The 21,885-nt window shown below is 44.9% G+C and overlaps 1 protein-coding gene across 6 annotated transcripts in view; it reads left to right on the forward strand.

Annotated features, from left to right (window-relative positions):
- YEATS2 (YEATS domain containing 2) overlaps positions 1 to 20,240 on the forward strand; it is a 50,433-nt gene extending 30,193 nt beyond the window's left edge. For 4 of the 6 annotated variants that reach the window (XM_063166479.1, XM_063166483.1, XM_063166482.1 and 1 more), the window contains 14 exons: positions 805 to 932; positions 1,260 to 1,415; positions 2,070 to 2,243; positions 3,079 to 3,277; positions 5,839 to 5,970; positions 6,226 to 6,324; positions 7,307 to 7,418; positions 8,533 to 8,606; positions 9,649 to 9,728; positions 10,631 to 10,832; positions 12,806 to 13,032; positions 14,134 to 14,208; positions 15,564 to 15,637; positions 16,704 to 20,240. In XM_063166479.1, the coding sequence (XP_063022549.1) occupies positions 805 to 932; positions 1,260 to 1,415; positions 2,070 to 2,243; positions 3,079 to 3,277; positions 5,839 to 5,970; positions 6,226 to 6,324; positions 7,307 to 7,418; positions 8,533 to 8,606; positions 9,649 to 9,728; positions 10,631 to 10,832; positions 12,806 to 13,032; positions 14,134 to 14,208; positions 15,564 to 15,637; positions 16,704 to 16,812 (1,841 nt within the window). In that variant the 3' untranslated portion in view covers positions 16,813 to 20,240. Of the gene's footprint in view, positions 1 to 804; positions 933 to 1,259; positions 1,416 to 2,069; positions 2,244 to 3,078; positions 3,278 to 5,838; positions 5,971 to 6,225; positions 6,325 to 7,306; positions 7,419 to 8,532; positions 8,607 to 9,648; positions 9,729 to 10,630; positions 10,833 to 12,805; positions 13,033 to 14,133; positions 14,209 to 15,563; positions 15,638 to 16,703 lie in introns of those variants that run through there. The other 2 variants (XM_063166481.1, XR_010029141.1) reach the window with 2 other exon arrangements.
- The last annotated feature ends 1,645 nt before the right edge of the window (positions 20,241 to 21,885 follow it).

Consider the following 21,885-nt stretch of genomic DNA (forward strand, 5'->3'; position numbering starts at 1 on the left):
GGTAGAAAGCATCCTGGTGCTGTGGAAATCAGTAATGGGATAGGGTTTCTTTGTCCACAACAACTCATATGTGATGCTTTTTAGGGCTGAGATCTCACAAGTGGCTTTTTTTCTCAGTGAAACTGCTTTTCATGCTGTGCTCTCAATGCAGAAATGGTTTTTTGGTTAATAGGCCTGTGAATGAACTCCAGGGTAATACCTGCAGCTGGGGCAGTCCAACTTTGATAAGGTCATTAGGAAGATCAGACACTTGTGATGCTTATGACAGAGCCATGAGTATTTTTTTTACCCTTGTTTCCTGATGAGAGATTGCAAAAAGTCACTGTTGGCTGTTCCTTCTGGAGACAGAGCAATATCAAAGTGTCACTGCAGATTTCCACTGCTTGGTATCCATGATCAGCTATTATGTTAACAAAATTGCATTGACAGCCAGTGAAATTAAAATAAGATTCAGTGTTTCCAGAGCTTTTGCTGCACATCCATAACCTGTAAAAAGTGATGAAAGGATTGTTCTTTTTTTGGACAGCATTTTCATTTTATAGAAAGTTCAAAACAGCCTGAAATGAGCTTTGCTTGTCCACCAGGCCTCCTTATCTCCCCAACAGCTCCTCTTGTTTGTGGCATTGGCTGAGCTGTAAGAGATCACAGCAGCACAGCTGAACTCTATAATGACATTACTTGACTGCAAAACACGTGGCACCAAATGTCTGGCAAAGTCTTTTCAAATTCTTGTATATACAGGGATGCTTTAGCAGCTGGCACTGTCTGATTACCAAAGGGTCAAGGCTTCTCCTCTGGTTACAGATCTTCAGTCTGGTTCTTCTGCAAATAGTGGAGGAGGAGGAGGAGGAGGAGGTGGAAGCCAAAGCACAAGCAGTAACTTGTCACAGCACCTCACCTACACATCCTACATCCTGAAGCAGACACCCCAGGTCAGTGGCACAGCTCAGTGGAAGCACATTGGCATTTCAGGGGTGTTTGGTGATGTCCAGGGACTCTGGTGTCTGGATCTTGACTTTTCTCCTGCTCTGCTTCCATCACAAAGTGTTCTGCAGCAAGAAGGCTGCATCCAGCTCTCAGTGCAGGGGCACCCACTGTAGTTAGCAGTGCCTTGTTTCAGAAGATGAAATGTTGTTGTGGCTACATTATAGCCACAAGCTTTTATCTGTTACTCCTGCTTTTATCTGACACTCCTGAATTTCTGTTGACTCATAACTGTGTTTCAAAGTGCTGACCTCCCTGATTCCTTTCTGGAGCAGGGCACCTTTCTGGTTGGGCAGCCTTCACCCCAGGGCTCTGGGAAGCAGCTGACTCCAGCATCAGTTGTTCAGGGCAGTGTGGGAGTTGGAGCATCTTCCACACAAGGACAAGCCCTAAAAGTGATAACTGGACAGAAAACAGCTCTGTTTACACAGGTAATGTGCAGCTGATGTATTTCTCTCTTACTAGTTTTGTCAGATAAAGTACAGGAACCCCAGCCACACATTATTGAGAGTATTTCCTTTCATAGTTGGTTTGATGTGGGGTTTGTACAGTTGTGGTGCTGGCTGTACCACGATGAGGAAAGCCCACAAAGGCCTACTTTCATCAGACTACACATTTCCAGCTTTCTCTTCTCAGGGGGAGTCAGCTTGCAATCTGTGTGAGCTTGGGGTTGCTGCTTTGTCAGTGGGCTCTGGCCTTCTTTGTGAAATGGAATTGGAAAAGTGAATAGAGTCAGGTGCAAAAATGTAGTTAAGAAATCTTTGGGTTTGGTGCCTCTCAGAGATCCTTCTTTTAAAAAGTACCAAGTAGTCTTTATGAAATTCAGATGCCCTAAGGGTACTTGCAATTGATTCTCCAAAATTCAAGATTGGTAGACATATATTTGCAAAGTCAACACTTACTCAGTTGATTTCTGAGGTGATAATTTTGTTCCAGCAAAAGTATTTTGAAAATATTTTCTGATAATATAAAAAGCATTTGTCTTGTTCGTTTTGTTGTTGTTATTCTGATTTGATTTGGGTTTTTAAATCATTTAAAACTCTAACTAATATTCTGTTTCCCTTCTGCTGCATTCTTTCTCAAAGGCTACATCCACTGGACAGACATCCCTGGTGAAAATATCAGATGGCTCCATAAAATCAGTGCCTGCCTCATCCCAGCTCTCCAAACCTGGCACCACTGTGCTGAGGGTGTCAGGAGGTGTCATCACCACAGCTGCTGCTCCTGCCGTGGCCCTGCCCTCCAATGGGGTGGCCCAGGTGAGGCACAGCTCTGCAGTGTTCTGTAATGCATTCCTGCCATGACAGCCCCAGGAAGGCCTTGCACTGCTTTTCTCCCCTGGAGGTGCTCTCAGCCTGCTGCTGGGGCTGCTGTTCCTGTGCCAGGGCTCTGAGCAGTCTGTGGGTGCTGCTGGGGGCACAGGAGCTGCCCAGGGCTGGCTGCCTGATCTGCTGGGGCTGGCAGTGCCTGCTGGCCCTGGCTGGGTGCAGGGGCTGGCACTGCCCTGCTCCCAGGGCAGCTGTGGCACTGCAGCCTGGCAGGAGCTGCTCTGGCACACACACAGAATGTTTGCACTCCTGAAGTGAATGCCCTTGTGAGTGGCTGCAGCCATGGATCCAGGTGATGCAGGCTGTCCACATGGAGGGGAGCTGCATGGAGAGGGGAGGAGGCAGCACAGTGTGGAGTGTGGAGTTCACTCTGAGCCTGTTTATTAGTTATTATTATTATTATTATTATTATTATTATTATTATTATTATTATTATTATTATTATTATTATTATTATTATTATTATTATTATTATTATTATTTACTATAAGCCCTGATCTGTGCCTCCCAAGTGCCTGTGAGAGCTGATGCCATGCTGCCACCATTCTCCCTGTGCCATCATTGTCTGTGGGCTTTTGGCTATGAGCTCTGGAATCTCTTTACTTCCTAACAATTGATAGATAAAAAATTGGGTTTGCTACTTCTCTTATACTGCCTTGTTCTGCTTATTTTTGAATCACCTGTGACATGAAAAGGTATTTGCTATCCCTCTCTGCCTCTTACTGCCTTTTATTTGCTTCTCTCTGCTTCTTATTTGCCTCTGCAGCAAACAGATAATGCAGCTTCCAGTTCATCATCTGCTGGAGCTCCTGCAGCAAAGGCACCTGGGCAGCAGCACCAGATCTGTGTAAGCCAGAGCCAGCCAACTTCATCAGCAGTGAATAAGTCTGTGAGCTCCAGTGTTGTAAGTGTTGCTTCCTTGATGACTGCAGCAACACCTGTGACAGGAAAAGCTACAGTATCAGGTATTAAACTCCCTTCACACCTTTCCCAGAGAAAGTTAGAATCCAGGTGTGAGTTCTGTACATGTCTTCACTGTAAATGGAAGAATTTAGTCACTTGTATCTGTGAGTGTGTGAAAGTCGTGCTTTCTAAAACAACTTACTAGCATAACTTTTGGCTTAGCCAAGGAAATCTCTAATAATTCAGCATCTTTTGGGCATTGACTGTATCTGATACAAATAACAGCAGAAGTTGCCCTTTGGTAGTGGAGAGGAATTTAGTTTTCGTGCCAGGTTTTCACTAGAAGATGCATTTTGCCTGTCAGGAGCAGAATGTGTCACTATCATAGCAGCAGTACTGCAGACTTGATTAGTTTGTGAAAGTGAAACTCCACTGTATGCAGAGAATGAGCAGAATTTGTCTCTGAGGCTTTGCATCTGCTCTGGGGATTGAAAAGGAGAGAGATGTTGATGAGAGGGAGCTGGAGCCTTTGAAGTCAAAATTCATTAAGTACAGTGAACGAGGCTGGATCCGGAACATTCGAGTTAATAAAAATGAGGTAATAAAAATGGAATGCCCTTGTGTGGAGGGGAGTTCTCCTTATTTAGTTTTATTGTATTTCCATCACCTTGCATGTCAGGGAGGGCAGGTCTGAGAGATATGAGTTAAAATTGGAAATTTTTGTTTAGATTAATTTACCTGCTGGCGTGTTCTGTTCACTTGAAGTGGTTTCTTATGAAATGAAATCAGAGTAAAAATACAGAAAAGAGAAAATAAGTGACACTGAGCTCATCTGACAGTGTCTTTTTGAAGCAGCTCTTCCTGTGTCCTCTCTACTCAGACTTTAAACTTCTCTTTTCTCATGGGTATATTTTACCCAGAGCTTGAAAATAAACAGCATAGACTGACAGAGTCCTGCAGGAAGCAATTCAGTATTTTTCTCTTAGCAAGGAAAGCAGCCAGGTGGGTTTTTGGAGGAAATAAGCCAAACTAAATAGCTTCCAGATTAAAACTCCCATTCACATGCGAGAATGCTGTCTAGATTTTGTTTTGGGGGTTTTTTTCTAACCCAAGGCATTGACTTCATTGTGTAAAACTCCTTCTTCAAGAATCTCAGAAGGAGCAGTGGATATAAAACAGTTATTTCAATGTAATAACAAAGGAAATCTCAGAACTGTTCAAATTCTGAACATTTGTGTTTTTAAAGGCAACTTTTTGAGAAGGATTTCAGACTTGCCCTTGATTTGTATCGAGCAGTGTCTCCCACCCACCAGGCTGGTAGTGTTTGTTGAAAAGGTCCCTTTTTAACAGCCTTGCTGTCCTACCCTGCCACATCAGTGTGTCCCACCCAAAGGAATGGGTAGCCCTGGGTGAACCTTCTTGCCTGGAGGTGAAAGGCCAACAGACCAGTGCTGGGCATCCTTAAAAACCAAGAAAAATCCAAGACATCTTCACCAGAACTTGCATGTTTAGTACTTGGAAGGCAGCTGTGTTTCACTACTACTACTACTACTAATAATAATGTCAACACAAATCATAGTTTTAAAAGTGTCATGGTGAAATTAGGAAGTTTATTGTTGTCAATGTTTTAAAATAGAAGCCTGTTAAATGTCCACAGTCTGAAGAAAACTTAGCTACAGATTGAATACAATTACATGGAAAATAGCCAGTTTACCAGTAGAAAGGATGGATGTAGGCCCAAAGCACAGTGTTAGAGTGCTGGCTGTGGTGCCTTGGGGTATCTCACAAGGAGATGCCATCTTGTGGAGGAGAGAGCTGGCAGACAGGTGATGAGCCCTCCTCACCTGTGGGACTGTGGCACAGCTTTGAGTTGGGCTGATTTCTCCTGAAGTTACTGAGTGCTGCCATTGATAATGCTGTTAATGTCAGAATGTTCTGCTTGTTCCTTTGGCCTTGACTGAAATCAGGGATTTGGTTCAGTCTCCAGTTTAATGTCCTTCCCAGCCTGATTCTCCATCCCTATGTGTGTGTTCAGTGCATGTTGCACAGAGAACCACAACACTCAGTCCAGGAGTGTCCTTTGTCACACCTTTGCACAGCAGCCTTGGGCTTGTCCCATAGTTGGAGCAGGGTTGGTTGTGCCCTCCTGAGCGCAGTGGATGCTGCTGAGCTGGGCTGCAGAGGTGTGAGTGGCACTGGGTCACCTCCTGAGAGCAGCTGTGTGACAACAACAGAGCTGGACTTCGCTGCCTTAGCACAGCCTTCAGCACAAGGGCTGGTCTTGACTGGAGTGTTTTACTCTGCTGAGCCTGCTTCACTTGAAAGGTTTCTCACATCAACTTTTGCTGAAGATTCCTTAGGTAATGAGGAGATTTGCTGTACAACTCTCAGAGTGCTGTGCAGCATGTAAGAGTGTGCACACTGCTGTGCAGCACCACGGCCTCTGAGCCATCCTTGCGTCAGTGCAAACTCGTCCTGACAGCTCAGCCAACTGTGGCTTGTTAAGAGGGTGGCACTGCTAGGTTACATGCCATCCTGCTTCAAGCAGAAAGGAACAGAAGTAGCTGGAGATAAACTAACTGGTGTGTTTTATTTAACATTTTGTCTTCCCTTCTTCTTGCAGGGTTGCTAAAAATCCACTCAAATCAGTCTAGTCCACAGCAGGCTGTTCTGACAGTTCCCAGCCAGCTTAAACAGCTCGGTGTAAACACAGCTTCTGGAGGTGTTCAGACAATACTCATGCCTATGAACAAAGGTAAAGGGCAGAGGAGGATGACAGATGGTGTTTGAAAATCTCCTTTGACATAGGGTAGCACTTGGTCACTGTTGGCATACATGGTCCATGGAAGTAGAGATAGAAGAAATTGTAGCAAGGAGTTCACCCCTAAACTTTGTGCTGCAAAAGGAGTGTGTTGCTTCTGAAAATGTTAATTTGTCAAAGTGTATGAATTTTGATTTTTTTCTTCTTTGTTGCCTCCCTCCCCTTTTGTTTCTTTCTGTTCATCTCCAGTGCTGCAGTCACTTTCTGCCAGCAAAGTTGCAGCAGTTTCAGCAGTCACAGCAGCAAGTACAGTTGTCCCAAGTCCCTCCACGGCATCCATTGCCAAAGGTAAAAAGGGATTTCTTAGTAAGACAAGTAGTAAAAAAAAGCTGGTGCTGCTTTATGCAAGTGGCCTGACTATTAGACTCCATGACTCTGGTTCCTTTATTTCCATTATTAATAGAGTTTGAATCAAATTAAAATGACACCTGGGGACTAGGACTTTAACAGTGACTTCCCCCTCAACAAATCCCACAGCAGAGATGAGTATGGAGAAAAATGAGAACATTCTAGAAAGCTACAAGGAGTACCCTAAACACTCCTTGTTTGAGTCCATATTGGCAGAGCTGCATGGAGCAGCAGGTGTGCAGCCCCAGCTCCTGCTGTTCTCAGCCAGGTGCACTGAGGTTGCTTTCCAGCAGCACTAGATGCAGACAGCACGTGTCCCTGTGCTCACAGTGGGGAAGGACAATCACACAATCCTTCCCAGAATAAAGCATGGGGCAGAGTTGACACACTTGAAGTCCAGTCCTGGCACAGCTGTCATGTCTCTCTCCATCCCAGCTGTCTGACCAGACTGCCTGATGTTTTGGGTTTGGCACATCTCTCACTGCTTCTGTCTCACCAGAGTTTGTCCCAGACATGGGAAAGTTCACATGTCAGAATCAGTGGTGTCTTCAAAAAAGTTGTCACTTTGAAATGTCACTTCTTGTTAAAAACTTGGTATTTTTCTATCCAGCTCTTTGTTTGCAGGTTGGCCAGGCAGTTCGGTTTAGATCAGGCAGTCATATGCAAAAGAGCAGCAATTAATTATGCAGGTTTTCTGACAAGGGTGAGATGTGAGCATGTGGAGATTTTGGGGGGGAACATGTTCTGGTAGGTCTCTTTCAGCAAAACTGAAAGTCAGATTGATTTGTTCATGCTTAGCAATGAGAATGCAAACAATAAATGAAGGGATGTTATGTAAGACCTTTAGTCTCACAAGGCTGTCTGGTACTTTTATCAAGCTGGCTGTACTTTTTGTCTTAAAATGTGTTCTGTTTCTTTGAAGTTAAGATGGAGCCTGATTCAACAGGACAAAACTGCAGTTCTGTGGGTACCCAAGAAGGCCAAGCAGCAGTTAAAACAGAAGAGAGCTCTGAACTTGGGAATTACGTTATCAAGTAATTGTTCATTTCTCTATAAGGATTTCTGATCTTTGAAGTGCTGGGGGAATGGAGATGGTTCTAGGGATGTGTGCAGTAGTGCTACTTTGACCTAGAAATACATTATAAAATCTGTCCCATACACTGCTGTATCTGTACTTAATCCTGTTGGGTGGCATTTGTTTCAGACAGTATTGCAATGTTTTATTTGTGAATGGATTTGTGTGCATGGTTCATGAAAGGGAAAAAATTATTTGAAGATTTGCAGTTGTTTGGGGCTTTGTTAAAATCACAAGCTGCTAAAATCCCTTCATCATCCTCTGCTTGTATAAGTCCCCTTGCCATTGTGTGTCCTTAGTGAGGTCACACTGCCCAGTGAAATGCAGCTCTGAAAAGGGACATCTGGAATATGTAGAGCTGTCCACCTTCTGGACCCCCAAGTCTTAAGTTCTTATACTTGTGTAATTACTTAGTATGAAGGATGCTTTGCTTCAGAATTAGAATTAAATAATAATGAGTGTTTGATCACTGGATGCTGTGAAATCCAGTGCCTTGTTTGTGATGCTTTTGTAAGTACCTGTTAGTGTTTTTTCACCAGAACTCAGACTGCAGAATTTTCTCTGCATATTCCTTGCAATGTTTTGTAAAGTTTTGTTATCTCAGTGTATCCCTGCAGACACTGCCCTGGTGGAGAGTGTGCGTAAGAGAGAGGAATGAATCTTCAGTCACTACACACTGAAAATTATTAGTTATAACTATTGGAAAATACAGTTCCTGCCAGTGTAATTATGGCTGGTTAGGTCGAGTCCCATAAATACAAAGTTTCCCATGTTTCCTATGGGGACAGCTGCACTAGTTACCCCTCAAAGTAACCTTGCAGCTTGGGAGATAACCAGGGATTTTCTCCAAGCCTGTCTTGAGTTTCTTCAGCCTGACAAATGCAGCTTCAGATGTGGGCACTTCAGCAAGAGGAAGGGCTGTTTGAAATACCTTCTCTGGTTTGGGGGTAACAGTTTATCCTCACATTGCTATTTTTGATGCCCTGGGGCTAAAGATTTTAAACCATGCAGTGATTTTGAAACCTTTTGCTTCCAACAGCAATCTTCACTGTGATTCTTTTTGTCCCTTGCAGCATAGAATATTTGGAGAACGTCCAGCAGCTTTTAACAGCAATAGTGAAGAAGGTTCCTTTAATTGCTGAAAAAAGTAAGCAGTAAATGAAAAGGCTTTGCTCTGTATTGTCAGTGTATCAACAGAATGCCTTGCATACTCTGTAGCCACAGAAGTTATTAAAGAGTGAAATGAAATGAAGCCCTTCTCCTAGAGAGTTCACCCCAGGGGTTATTCTGAAGATGCTTAGAATTAGGTTCTTCCAGTAAAATCAAATATATTATTAGCAGTTAAAATCTTTCATCTGTTTTTGTTTGTTTTTTTTTTTTTTTATTGGAAATAGATTGTATTTCTTCACATAATAGTTGCAAGTAGGTCTTCTTTTTCCTGGTTTATCCTTAATGGATTTGTTTTTCTTTTTTCTTTTTTTAAATTTAAAACTAGAGCTTCATCAAGCTGGCAAGTACAGTAACATAGCTCAACACAGAAATGTGTTTGTTACTGGGGTTTTTGCTTTCTTTTTTAAACATGAGGGAATCATTTGCAGAGAAACATGTTAGTCTCTTGTGGTACTTTATTATTTCATTCCTCTTACTCACGTACATACCTGAAAATGTATCAGCTTTCCCTGGTAACTGATGCACTTTGAAGGAGTGGTCCTGCACTCTGGGTAGAGCAGAGCCTCTCAAGCAGAGGCAGGAAAGAAGGAGTGAGAGGCACAGGAAAGCTTTCATCACATACAGCTCTTGTGCTTTTGTCAGGAAATCATCTCACTGTTGTTGCATTTTCATGTTATGATTTGTTTGGGAAAAAAATCCAGTTTTCCAAAAGAAAAGGCAGTAGTAAGGCAGACTTGCAGGTCTACATAATAGAGTTGGTGGGGGGAAAGAGGCTTAAAAGAGCCCATAGCTGCAGGTTGTGTGTGTATGACCAGGAGGGAGGCTGGTTTTGCATTCAGAAATCAGTGTCAGTGCCTCTTGGAGAGAGCACAGCATTTGTAAGAGTTGGTTGCAGTCATTGATCCTGTGAGCATGAAAAGCATTTCCCTCCTCCTCTGTGATAAATCACATCAAACCCAGAATGCATCTTACTTCCCTTACTGAAAATTTAATGGGGTTTTTATTTTGTGTTTTTGTAGGTGAGGATGTAAGCTCTTTTTGTGCCAGTTCAGTGGAACAGTATTACAGCTGGAACATTGGGAAGAGGAGGGCAGCTGAGGTAATTCTCTCCTCCAGTGTTTCATAAGCAGTTACTAGGAAAGAAGGATTTCTGAATTGTGGAACTTTCCTTGTTGTTTTCTGATTTGTTTTCTGAATAAATGTTATTTTAAATGTGGCATTCTTTACTGCAAGGTGCACTGACTTGTGTTCAGACAGTGATCCAGTTTATTGTTCACAGGCTTTCTCAAGCAGAAAGGATGCTAAAGGTCATTTTTCAGTTTATTTATAGTAAGATGGTTTTTGAAGCATTTTAAAGCTATAAATTTTGTCAGACTGGTAGTACTTTATCCTCATCTCTCCTCTGTGGCATGTTACAGTCAAGGGAATTTTCCCCAACATACTTTATCTATCTTCTTATGGGATTGTGTCTGCTTTCTGTAGGATAAGAATTGAGGGGTCTGATATAAGCAGTACTAGTGCTGAAATAGATTGTCAGCTCACCAAAGATAGATATTTCAGTTAACCTGGACCTTTTGTATTGTGGTTTCCCTCTTTTTCTTCATAACTTTGCCATCTTGCTATGGAGTGTTACAGGGAAGATGTTAACACTGAATTAGATCCTCTGCTGTTGCCAGGTTAATAGATCAAAGAGTTTAACCAAGTTTTAAGGACATATTTTGCTCTAGTGGATTCTTGCACCATGCCATCTTTGTTGTTACCTGGGAGATGAAATATTTCAAGTCAAGACAGATGTGACTAGGCCTCTGTAAATGTGTGTCCCTTATCTTGGGATTTTCTTTGGATGATAAAGTTTAAATGTCCTGTCAGAAGTCGCTCTGACTCCTGAGAAGATCATGTTCCTTTCCTGTTTGCCTTGCAAGCTGGATTATGGCTCTGGGCTGTAAGCTAACCATAAATGTTGTAGCCAGTTTGATGAGCTTTCTCTTTGGTTGGTCACAGTGGCAACGAGCAATGACAGTGAGAAAGATCCTGCAGGAAATCGTGGAGAAGCACCCCAGGTTTCACAGTATCAGCCCCCTGAAAACCAAGCACGTGGTGCAGTGGTGCCGCTGCCATGGCTACACTCCCCCTGACCCCGAGACCCTGCGCAGCGACGAGGACTCCATCGAGGACGTGCTGACACAGATAGACAGTGAGCCAGGTGAGTGAGGAGGCACAGGGAGCTCCTTTCTGCCAGACACTGCTCATGGAATGCCTGTGCACTGTGGGATCTCAGCACCTCAGGACTGATGTGCAGAGTGACCGAGACCACCCTTGGGGGGCTCGGAGGTCCTGGGATGTTGCCAGAAGTGTCTGGTGGCTGGACTTTGATCCTGCACGGGAGACAACACCTGTATGAGGATGGGAGGATTTCACTGGGTGAATGGTGAAGGGATAAGTTAATTAGAGTGTGAGACACAGGGTTTAGGATTTCTGTACAGGGGGGTCTAGAGAAGTAAGATGGAGGAATTGGGGCATGTTCTGTCCTTCTTCTTCTTGGCCTCCATCTTCTGTGGTGATGTTGGCACTTTGGGATTGGTTATTACTAAAGGTGCACTGGTCAATAAGGGTAAAAGGTATTGGGGAAAAATGATAAATATTGTATACGTAATTTTGAGTATAAAGATAGATAAGTGACCGCCCCGGGGGCTCTCAGTGTGCTCATGGCTGGCTGCTGTGCAGACCTCTGTCGGGCCAAGAGAAAATCTTTTAGATAAACAATTAATAAACACCGAGACCGAGAAAAAACCTGAAGCCTCTTCTCGTCCTTTGGAGCACGGGCTGCCCAAGGCCACCCCGGGCCTTTCCAGGCCATAAAACAGCCGAGAAACTGACAGTGCACAAGCACATCTGGAGAAGGATATTCCTGCTTTCCTTATTTTCACTGAATTCACTCTGGAATAACTCAACTTGGAGGTGGTAAGGGCAGGCCTACAAGAGGGGCTGTCCCTTGTCCCTGTCAGTCCTGATGTTTTTCTGGGGCTTCTCTTGGTTTTTATTGTGCTTTGGGGCTCTTGGAGGCTCAGTGTAGATGAATCTCATGAAAGATGATCCTGGTTGCACAATCCTTTATAAGTGGATACACAAAGTAGGCACAGGGAGTAATGACATTTCTGTCCTTGGGTATGCTTAGCCTCTGTTAAGACTTACCATGCAAACAATGTGAATGGATTCAGGTACAGAACAAAAAAAAAACAAAGCTGGCAGTGGCATTGTGGAGCTCAGTGGGGGTTAATTTACCTCCAAAAGTGAGGTGAATTGGCTGGTGTGAAGCTTCAGGCCTTGTGTTACAGCTGCTGCATTATTCCATTGGCATAACTCTAGGATCCCTCCGTTCATTTCAGTATGTTTTAAAATCACGTTTTTAATTTCATCCATTCTTCACAGTTGAGCTCCCTTGTTTCACCTTTAGATAATGCCTTTCCAAAAGCTGAATGGTTTTCTGTTGTGATCATAGAGGTATTTCACAGAGGTGTATGGAATTGATGACATGTTGTAAAGTCTGGCCCTGCATTGCAGTTGTTGAAGGTGAAAGGAAGCCTACATCCACCTTATAATATTTATGTCTAAATCACTGTATTTGTGTTTGTCTTTGAAGAGTAGAATCTGTTCACTGCATTGCTTTGCACTGAAGATTTGACTGGCTTGTGTCAGTCATGCAGAGAAGAGGTTCCCTTTTGCCATTCCACTGTGAACCTGTCTTTGATTTTTTTCTTAAGAAGCATGATAATGCTCATCACAATGTAAAAGATGATTTAGCACTGCATGGTGCCTACATGTAAAGGCTCCACTTCTCTAAGCAAGTTGAAGAGCATCAGAATGATTTGCCAGTTGCCAAAAAGCTTAAAAAGCTTCTGTGAGAATGTTCAGAGACTGACATGAGCCTGGTTTTGTATGAAATGCAGCCTTCTTGATTGGTGTAGGAGCAGATGTGGGAGAGAACCATGAGTGTCATGAGGATATAATTAGAAGGCTCTCAATGACTGTTTGCGTTTCTGTTCATCTTTATATTTGGTAGGCACTACAAAAATAACTTGCAATTACCTTAATTTCTTACCATATTTTGAGTGTGCATCTGTTTATAAACAGCTTTCTATAACCTATCATGTGTTTAATTGATTGCTTCTATTTCAGAGTGCCCTTCATCTTACAGCAGTGGCGAGGAGCTGTGCCGAAAACTGGAGGAGCTACAGCAATTTCTGAAACAAGAGCCAGAACATGAAGAGGAAGTAGATATTCTCAACTTCAGTGAGCCATTAAAAATAAACATTAAGAAAGAACAGGAGGAGAAGCAAGAAGAGATGAAGTTCTACATGGCTTCCTTGCCTGCATCAGAGTTTGTGAGGGACACTGCTGAGAAGGTAATAAGTGAATCATAAAGCTGATTAGAGCTGTTGTTAAGCTAGTTGTGCTCTTACATTTATTTAGTTGCATTTCTTTCATCTATATAGGCTTCAGGACTTTTAAATGAAAATTTTTATACATGCCCAGGAAAAATTGGACCTTCTGACTCAAGGCACACAGCTGCCAGTTCTGGCAGGGGAAAGGAAGAATGCCAGCTGGGAGCTCACTTCAGAGTAGCTGTTTTGCAGGGCTTAGTACAGAAAAATCATCTTGAAAGACTAAAAGCAAGGATAAATGAGGGATGAGGAGCATTAGCACTGAATTCTTCCTGACCCATCATGCAAAAGATGTGGACTTGTTGCTTGGACCAATGCTGTGTAATAGCAGTTCCTGAAAGAGGTTGTAATAAAACTCAACAAATTTCTCTGCTGCCCAGATCCCTTCCTCCTGTTCAGTTCAGGGCAGGAGAGAGGGAGATTTTCTGTCATGGCAGCAGGTGAGAGAGAAGAGACTGGCCTGACTTGTAGGAAAGTGTTTTTTGTTGTACCACAGCAGCAGGAAAGATTTGGAGAAAGAAAGAATCCTTGTCCCCACCTCAGCTGCTGTACCAAGGCACAAAACCTTGGTTCTGCAGTGTCTGGTCTCTTGCCTCAGAGGTGACAAAGGCCTGGACACAGTGAGAATGGAAGTGAGGGATGAAACACTTTTGATGTGGAACTCCTGTGCCAGAAGAACTGTTTGAAGTGGTTTCAGTGCCATAGCTGGGTGCAGAAAGATGATGAGTAGATGGATTGAAGATGTGTACAGTTTTAAAATGGAGCTTCCATTCTCAGCTCACAGATACCCGGTGCAGCCTGGGTTTTGTGTGGACTTTCTGAAACAAAAACTAAAACATGCTTTTGTTTCTCCTGACTTTTAGAGGCTATTCTACAGGCTGTATTAATTTTACCCAGATTTTTTTTAAATTAAGCTGCTTGACAGCTCTGTATGTCTACTGACTTCTCTTTTAACTACCCTTTGTTATAGGGTTTTTTTTCTGTTAATCTCATCTAATTCTAGTACAATGTGCATTGTGTTTTTTGATATACTCATTCTTTTTTCTCTCTTGTATTTTACAGATAGGGATTTCTTTTCAACCTGCTGAGGTACAAAAGAATGTTTATGCATCTGTGATAGAAGATATGATTTTAAAGGTAAGAAATTACTTCACAGGAAGGGCTTGTCTGTAATTGTATTAATTCAGCAATTAGAAAGAAAGATGGAATATCTTTATTAATGTTCATTTATCAAATCAAAGTCTGTCTTTCTGCATGAATAGATAGATACAGAACGGCCCAAAGAGGGTTATACACTTTTGTGGGGGTTTTCAGTTTTCTAACTCATCTGTTGGCTTGTACACAGAATAGTGATTTGCAGATTCTCACCACAACAAAGATACTGACTCATTCTGTGATTTTGAAAGTACCCTTTGCTTTGTCCTTCCCTTCAGAACTGGGAGGGATCTTTCAGATTGTGTAAGACTTGGCTGTTTTATACAAGGTTAGCTATATTTTCCTGAATACTCCTCAGTTACTTTGCCCAGGTTGTCTCTGCTGGGAGACTGCTGGATTCTTGTGGAGAGTAACAGTTCTGCCATGTGTGAGAAACCATTTCTCCATCATAATCACTTCTGGAAAAACAGAGAAATGGTTTTGCTCTAAAATTTGAACAGCAGGGATCTGAGTTCTTAGGTTTGGGCTGAAGGCTAATTCAGATTATTTCTAGCAGCACTCTGCTGTATTTCATGCCAAAGATGATTTTTGGGGTTGTTTATACAAACTGCAGCATATCAGAAGATGAGTTTTACAAAATCTATTTGATTCCAGGTGGCACATGCACTAATGTGCATGCCTGTGCTGTCTCCCTGTTACTCCACAGTACATCCATTTATAGACACAGATTGTAGCCATCAGGTTGCTCCATTATAACTGTAGAGTTATGCCAGCTTTCCTCACTGAACGTTGCAGAAATCTCTCCTCTGGTCTTGAATACAGCACAGAAAGCCAAGAGCCTTAATTAGCTTTTGACTGAAGCTTGGTTAAGCCAAGTGTTGGGCATATGGCTGCCCAGGCTGGGAGGTTCCTGTGAGGGTGTTCTGACAGAAGCCTGGTGACCACAGGAGAGGTACTGGCTCCCAGGAGAATATCTGCAGTCTGCCATGCACAAAACCAGCTTGGTGTGTGAAGGGGGGGGGTCCTGAAATGCTCTTGGAAGTTCAGCCTCTGGAATGCTGGATCCACCCTGCTGGGCACGTACAGCTCTGCAGGTCTGGAGGGACAGCAGGCTGGGCAGTTGCAGCCTGAGCTCTGTGCACCTCTGGCTCTCATTCTGTTCAATAAACTCAGGTCTTAAGTAATAAAACTCACTCAGGTGTCTTGAACTGCCTGTGCTGATCATTTGAGGATTGAAGCCAGCCAAAATTTCTGCTGCTTCTACCCTGATAGTTGAGCATTAGCAAGTTCCTTTGCTCTTTTTGTCACGGTGCCTCTGTTGCTGTCCCTTGTCCCAGGCTACTGAGCAGCTGATGAGCGATATCCTGCGGCAGGCGCTCGCGGTGGCGTACCAGACAGCTCCTCACAACAGGTACAGCACGGGCTGCTTTGGCACTGCCCACGCCAGCACTGAGGGAGGAATGGCTTTGGGGATTCAGTCAGCCTTTGTGTGCCTCAGACCACCAGACTGAGGGAGTTTATGGACTGTGCTCTGAGAAGAACCAAGCCTTAAGAGGGGTTTGTCATTCCGTGGCTCCCTAGTGGGAAGGGATGGGAACATAAACATTGAAAACCAGGGCAGGGTTCTCTGCTGTTGCCATGCCTCAGAGGCAGATGAGCAGTTTCTGCACAGCCACACTGCAAGGACCTGCTCACTCTTGTCCATCTCAGGCTGCTGTGTAGACAGCTTAGCCATGGCCTGCCAGAACTTAACCTAAATAATCTCTATTTTACTGATGCACACTTTTCTGCCTCAGATGCTGAGTAATTTTTATAGCATCATAAAATTATTTGGATTGGAAAGGACCTTAAAGATCATTGTGTTCCACCCCCTGCCATGTGCAGGGACACCTTCCACTATCTCAGGTTGCTCCAGGCCCCATCCAGCCTGGCCTTGGACACTTGCAGGGATGGGGCAGCCACAGCTTCTCTGGGCAACCTGTCCAGTGCCTCACCACCCTCAACAGTAAAGAAATTTTTTTAGTATCTATTGATTAGGCCACATTTTGATTTCTGTTCAGCAGCATTATTTGAGTTTCTAAAATCAATTTTTTAAATTGATTTTTAAAAACCCAAATACTATGAGAAAACGCTCAGTTTAATTATTCACTTGTATGCAGTATATAAATATTTACCTAATATATTAAAAAGTATGTATACATGCTATATGTAGAAGTACATACACAAAAATTAGTCTATAGAAGTTCAAGAATTCATGCTTTAGTACTTAATTTTCCTGTCCCAGTGCCCAAGAGATTTCCCCCCAGTCATTTGAGTGGCTTTTTTTTGTGCTGTGATATTTTAATGCTTTCCCTGCATTGCTCTAACACCTGCTCTTATATCCTTTTTTTTGCTTTGATTGTTATTTTTGACTTGCTGCTTTATGGACATGTGGTTTTTTGTGTGTTATAATAGCATCTCTGATGCATTCCCTGCAGGACTCCAAGAGAGATCACAGTGATGAATATTCACAAAGCCATCTGTAATATTCCCTTTCTTGACTTCCTCACAAACAAACATATGAAGATACTAAATGAGGAGCAATGAAATAGAGCAGAGAAGGTGCTACAGGAAAGGTGGATTTATGACTGAAGTTGGGCTGACAAATCCAGTATTTCTGTAGGACACTATTACATTTATAACATTGGGCTACTAGATTGTTACCTCCAATTAAAGATGCACCTTAATGCAACAAAATGATGCTCTGTTCCAAATCAAGTTGTTAAATGTCAGTGTTTACTTGGTAAGTGTATGTTCAGTGGCTGAACAAACATTGTCAGTTTGCATCGAGTTGCTAGCTGTGAGAGACTCCACAGGCCTGGTCCCTCTGAGACAGCTCTGCTGGTGAGACTGAACTGGTTTTTAAGATGAGAAATGATGGGGTTTTTTTAGTGCAGTCTACATACGAGTTGGTTTCCCCATGCAGCAAGCAGGGCACTTGCTTTGGCACTGTGACTGTGGGCAAAGGCAGAGGCAGCAGTGTGAGGTGGGCCGTTGGAGTGGATGGGTGGATTAGGTGTGCATTTGGGGGAGCAGAAGGCTGATGGCAGCAGCACATCTGGCCCTTCTTGCCTGAGCCCTGAGCGTGATGGATGTGACTGAACACAGCTGGGAAGGTTTGTCAGCAGCTTACTCAGCTAAGTGTCACCTAACCCAATTCCTTGCCTCTCTGGAGGAGGTGTCAGGTGCCACCTTTCTTAGTCACCTTGGGAAGGGTAGACTGGCAGATCCTCAAGCAAGATGAACAAACCACCATCAGGCTTGGAAAGATTTGACTGACCACTGGTCCTGCATGGGAATGGAGAGGAACAGAGATGATATTCAGAGTTTGGGCTGCCTGAAACGCTTCACTTGCCCAGCAAGTGCCTCCCCAGGCTGCCAGAAGGTTTGAAGAGTGCTGGAGGGCAGATGAGCAGCAGTGTTGGACAAGTCTTAATGTTCACCAGGTATCAGCCTGCACCGTGAAGTGCTGTGGGAGCAGCACTGCTTTGGCCTAAGTTCTGTTTGACATGGAGAGGCCTGGTGGGATTGAAAAGTCAAAGATTTGCTGCCTGTGGGGAGATCCTCTGATGGCTTGACTGCAGGAAGAAGTTCTGCTATCAACCCCAGCACTTACCTGTCTCAGGAACACCACTGGTGAGGGAGACATGTCTGCAGCCTGGCTATCAACAGCTTGCTGAAGAAAGCTTCGTTGACAACATCCTGACCACCCCACATCCAGCACCCCTTTGTCCTGCCCCGTGGGTGCTTGCTGGTAGTGTGAACAAGCCATTGTGAAGTTGGTGGGACTCCTGTGGGACTGTGATGCTTTCAGCATGCTTGTTTTGTCTGGCAGTGCTGTCATGGGTGGAGCATGGGCCAAACAGCCAGAACCTCCAGTGCGCTGATCTCAGCTGGGTCTCTGATCTGCTGCATGGCCTTTGATTTAATCACTCTGTGCCTCAGTTTCCCCATCTCTGAGCATGGGGAGCGGGATACCTACCTCACAGGGGTGTACTGAGGCCTCGCTCTCGTTGGTGCCGTGCTTTGACAATACAAAGCCTTTTATAAACATTCAACCAACAGTTATCTTTCTTGGCCTGGGGTAGGAGCAGAATGTTATCTTTTGGTGCTTTTTTGGGGCTAGAACACAGGCAATGGTAACTGAGAAATGCTTCAGTTAGAGGTTTCAGACTTGGAAGGAGACTAGTATAAGTTTGATGCAGTGGTTAAACTGAAGGAAGCACTATGTACCTCAGATGGGATGCCACCTGTCTTCTCCACCTTAAATGAAACCCAGGGTCTGCAGGAAAGCCCCTCTCAGTTCATCACAGCTAACAGGGAGCTGCAGTTCTGTTGAATAAAAGAGTGGCAGAACCTGACCCCTGAATCTAGGAAATGGGACCAATGGATGAAATCCAAACAGCATTTAGAGAAGGACTTAAATGCCCCCTAGGAAGGACGTTACAGATGCTCTGGATTCAAAAGCTAATCCTGGCTTGCTCGGGTGAGCTGAGTGCAGGATTGCCTGTGAAAGGAAAGGGCACAGCTTAGCCCTGACATCACTTTATCAGCGCAGGTCAGTGTTGTGGAGTTGAGCAGCAGTGATTATGTTCCAGCTCAGTGTGAAGCTGGGAGGAATCCAGGTAGCTGGGGAACTGCAGGCCCCTGCTTTGTAGGCTGTAGTGACCCTGGGGTCTGTACTGCTTTCAGGCGACCCTGTACACTCATGAAAGAAAAGGGCATTTTCAGAATCCCTGTCACTATCACGACAGCCTGCAGGTCCCGTGGCAACAGTCTTGTGGGCAAACTCAGTCGTGCTGTGATCTGCAATGACCTCGAGTACCGTGTGCAGGTTTGAGTGCCACAATATAAAAAAGACATTCAGCTATTGGAGAGCACCCAAAGGAGGGCCACAGGGATGGGGAAGCTGTGGGAGGAGTGGCTGAGGTCACTTGGTCTGTTCAGCCCCAGGAGACTGAGCAGAGACCTCACTGTGCTCTGCAGCACCCTCCCGAGGGGCAGGTACCTGTCTCCTCACTCACTAGGGCCAGGACCCACGGGAGTGGCATGAAGCTGAGTTAGAGGAGGTTTGGGTTGAATATCAGGAAAAGGTTCTTCACCCAGAGGGTGGCTGGGTACTGAACAGGCTCCCCAGGCAGTGGGCACAGCACCACAGCTGTCTGAGTTCCAGAAGCGTTTGGACAATGCTCTCAGACACTGAGGTGACCTGTGCAGGGCCAGGAGTTGGATCCTTGGGGTCCCTTCCAACTCAGCCTGTTCTGTGATTCTGTACACATGCATTTCCAGCCCCTGCCTCTTGCAGGCTTTGTTTCTGGGATTCTGAGAACACCCAGAGCAGCTTTTGAGGATGCAGGAGCTCATCTTTGGGCATCTGTTTGCAAATTGTGGCTTCTTTGCCTGTGTCCTGCTTTTCTGTGAGGAATGGAGTTTCAGAAAAAGTCCTGAACCTGGCCCTCAAGCAGGCAGGTACAGAACCTCTTGTTCTTAATGGGGTTCTTGTAGTGGAGATCTATTGCTACATTTCTGAGCAACCACAGGTTATTCTCCTAGGAGATGCTATATTATTAGTATATAAAGTTTGCTGAAGAAAAATAAACTGTTAAAAGCAGATAGAAAATGACACATTTGTTTAGTTCTTCAGATGTAGGACATGTTTGCAACGAGTTCTTTGCATTTTGAATAGTGGTGGGAGAAAGATTGTTGGTGAGAAGTTCCTGTGGGAATTGCTTGGAGATAAGATAGAGGTTGTGGAATTTCACACATCCCTTCAGGTATTTGTGGAATGCTACAGGTGTGGTGTGTTGAAATGTTACAGTATATTTCTCTGGCTTTCTGAAGAGTTAAAGATCTCTTTACAAATATTGCCCCTATTTGTAATGCTGAGTGTTTAAATCCTTCATGTTATCTGTATTATACTGTATAATTGTGTAATATACGTATGTTTACAATAAATTCTTTTATTAGCTGTGCTAGGATTGCCTTGACTGTCACCTGTCACTCAGAGTTTCTCCAGATCCACAGATATTTTTGTACTCTGTGTATTCAGAATGTCATAGTTAGTTCTGGATTCTTATCCAGAGGAATTGATCTGAAGGAAAAGGTAATTTTCCCCTTTTCTAGTTATTTTAAAAAACAACTGGTTTTGGAAGCTGAGGGAACAGAAGCCAGGAGCTGAGCTCCTCCGAGTTTTCCTCTTCCAGAGGAGCCTGCTTAAACAGCAAATCATTGGTTTGTGTGGAAGACTCTTGAAAAGTAACATGGGTTGAGGTTGGTCCAGCTGCCAGATGCCCACCCAGCCGCTCTCACTCCCCTTCAGAACTCAGGAGAACGTAACATGTCTTACATGGGTCAGGATAATGTACCACAGAATCATTCAGTTTGGAGAACACCTCTGAGGTCACCCAGTCCAACAGTGGCTGCCAAGCCCACCATTAACCATGTCCACAAGTGCCACAGCTATGAGGCTTTTAAATGCCACCGCAGATGGGGATGCCTCCACTGCCTTGGGCAGATCAACGAAGTCCTTAGATAAAAACAGAGACGTCATGTACTGGTTGCTGCCATCGGCAAAACAAGCTCCACTTAGGGAAAATTAGTTGAATGAAGATGAATGGTGAGAGGCAAAGACAAAAAAAAAGCCAATCCCCCCCACCCCCATAAAAACGGGCAAAAGCCCCCCAAACGCCCAAATGCTTCCCCCCCGCTTCTTTTCTGGTGTCTTCAGTCCTTCACCGCTAACTGCTGCCTCCTCCCTCCCTCAGGCCGGCCGCGGCTCCTCCGATGGTTTCGGCGCCCTCAGCTGCCCGGGGGCGGCGGGAACCGGCGGTGCCCGGCACGGGGCAGCTCCTCCCCTCACGGAGATCACAGAGACCCTCCACTGCTCCCTCCCTTCAGAGACCCCTTCAGAGAGATTCCCTCACAGAGATTCTCTTCAAATACCTCCCCTCAGAGACCCCCTCACAGAGACTGCCCCCACTGTTCCCTCCCCTCACAGAGATTCTCCTCACAGAGGACCGCACCCCCCCAGCTCCATCCCCTCAGAGACCCCTCCACAGCTCCCTCCCCTCACAGAGGCCCCTCCACAGCTCCCTCCCCTCACAGAGATCCCTCCACAGCTCCCTCCCCTCATAGAGATCCCTCACAGCTCCCTCCCCTCACAGAGATCCCTCACAGCTCCCTCCCCTCACAGAGATCCCTCACAGCTCCCTCCCCTCATAGAGATCCCTCACAGCTCCCTCCCCTCACAGAGATCCCTCACAGCTCCCTCCCCTCATAGAGATCCCTCCACAGCTCCATCCCCTCATAGAGATCCCTCTCAGCTCCCTCCCCTCACAGAGATCCCTCACAGCTCCCTCCCCTCACAGAGACCCCTCCACAGCTCCCTCCCCTCATAGAGACCCTTCCACAGCTCCCTCCCCTCACAGAGACCCCTCCACAGCTCCCTCCCCTCACAGATCCCTCCACAGCTCCCTCCCCTCACAGAGATCCCTCACAGCTCCTTCCCCTCATAGAGATCCCTCACAGCTCCCTCCCCTCACAGAGATCCCTCACAGCTCCCTCCCCTCAGAGACCCCTCCACAGCTCCCTCCCCTCACAGAGACCCCTCCACAGCTCCCT

Source organism: Melospiza melodia, chromosome 12 (genome assembly GCF_035770615.1).
Source record: "Melospiza melodia melodia isolate bMelMel2 chromosome 12, bMelMel2.pri, whole genome shotgun sequence".
Classification (NCBI taxonomy): Eukaryota; Metazoa; Chordata; class Aves; order Passeriformes; family Passerellidae; genus Melospiza; species Melospiza melodia.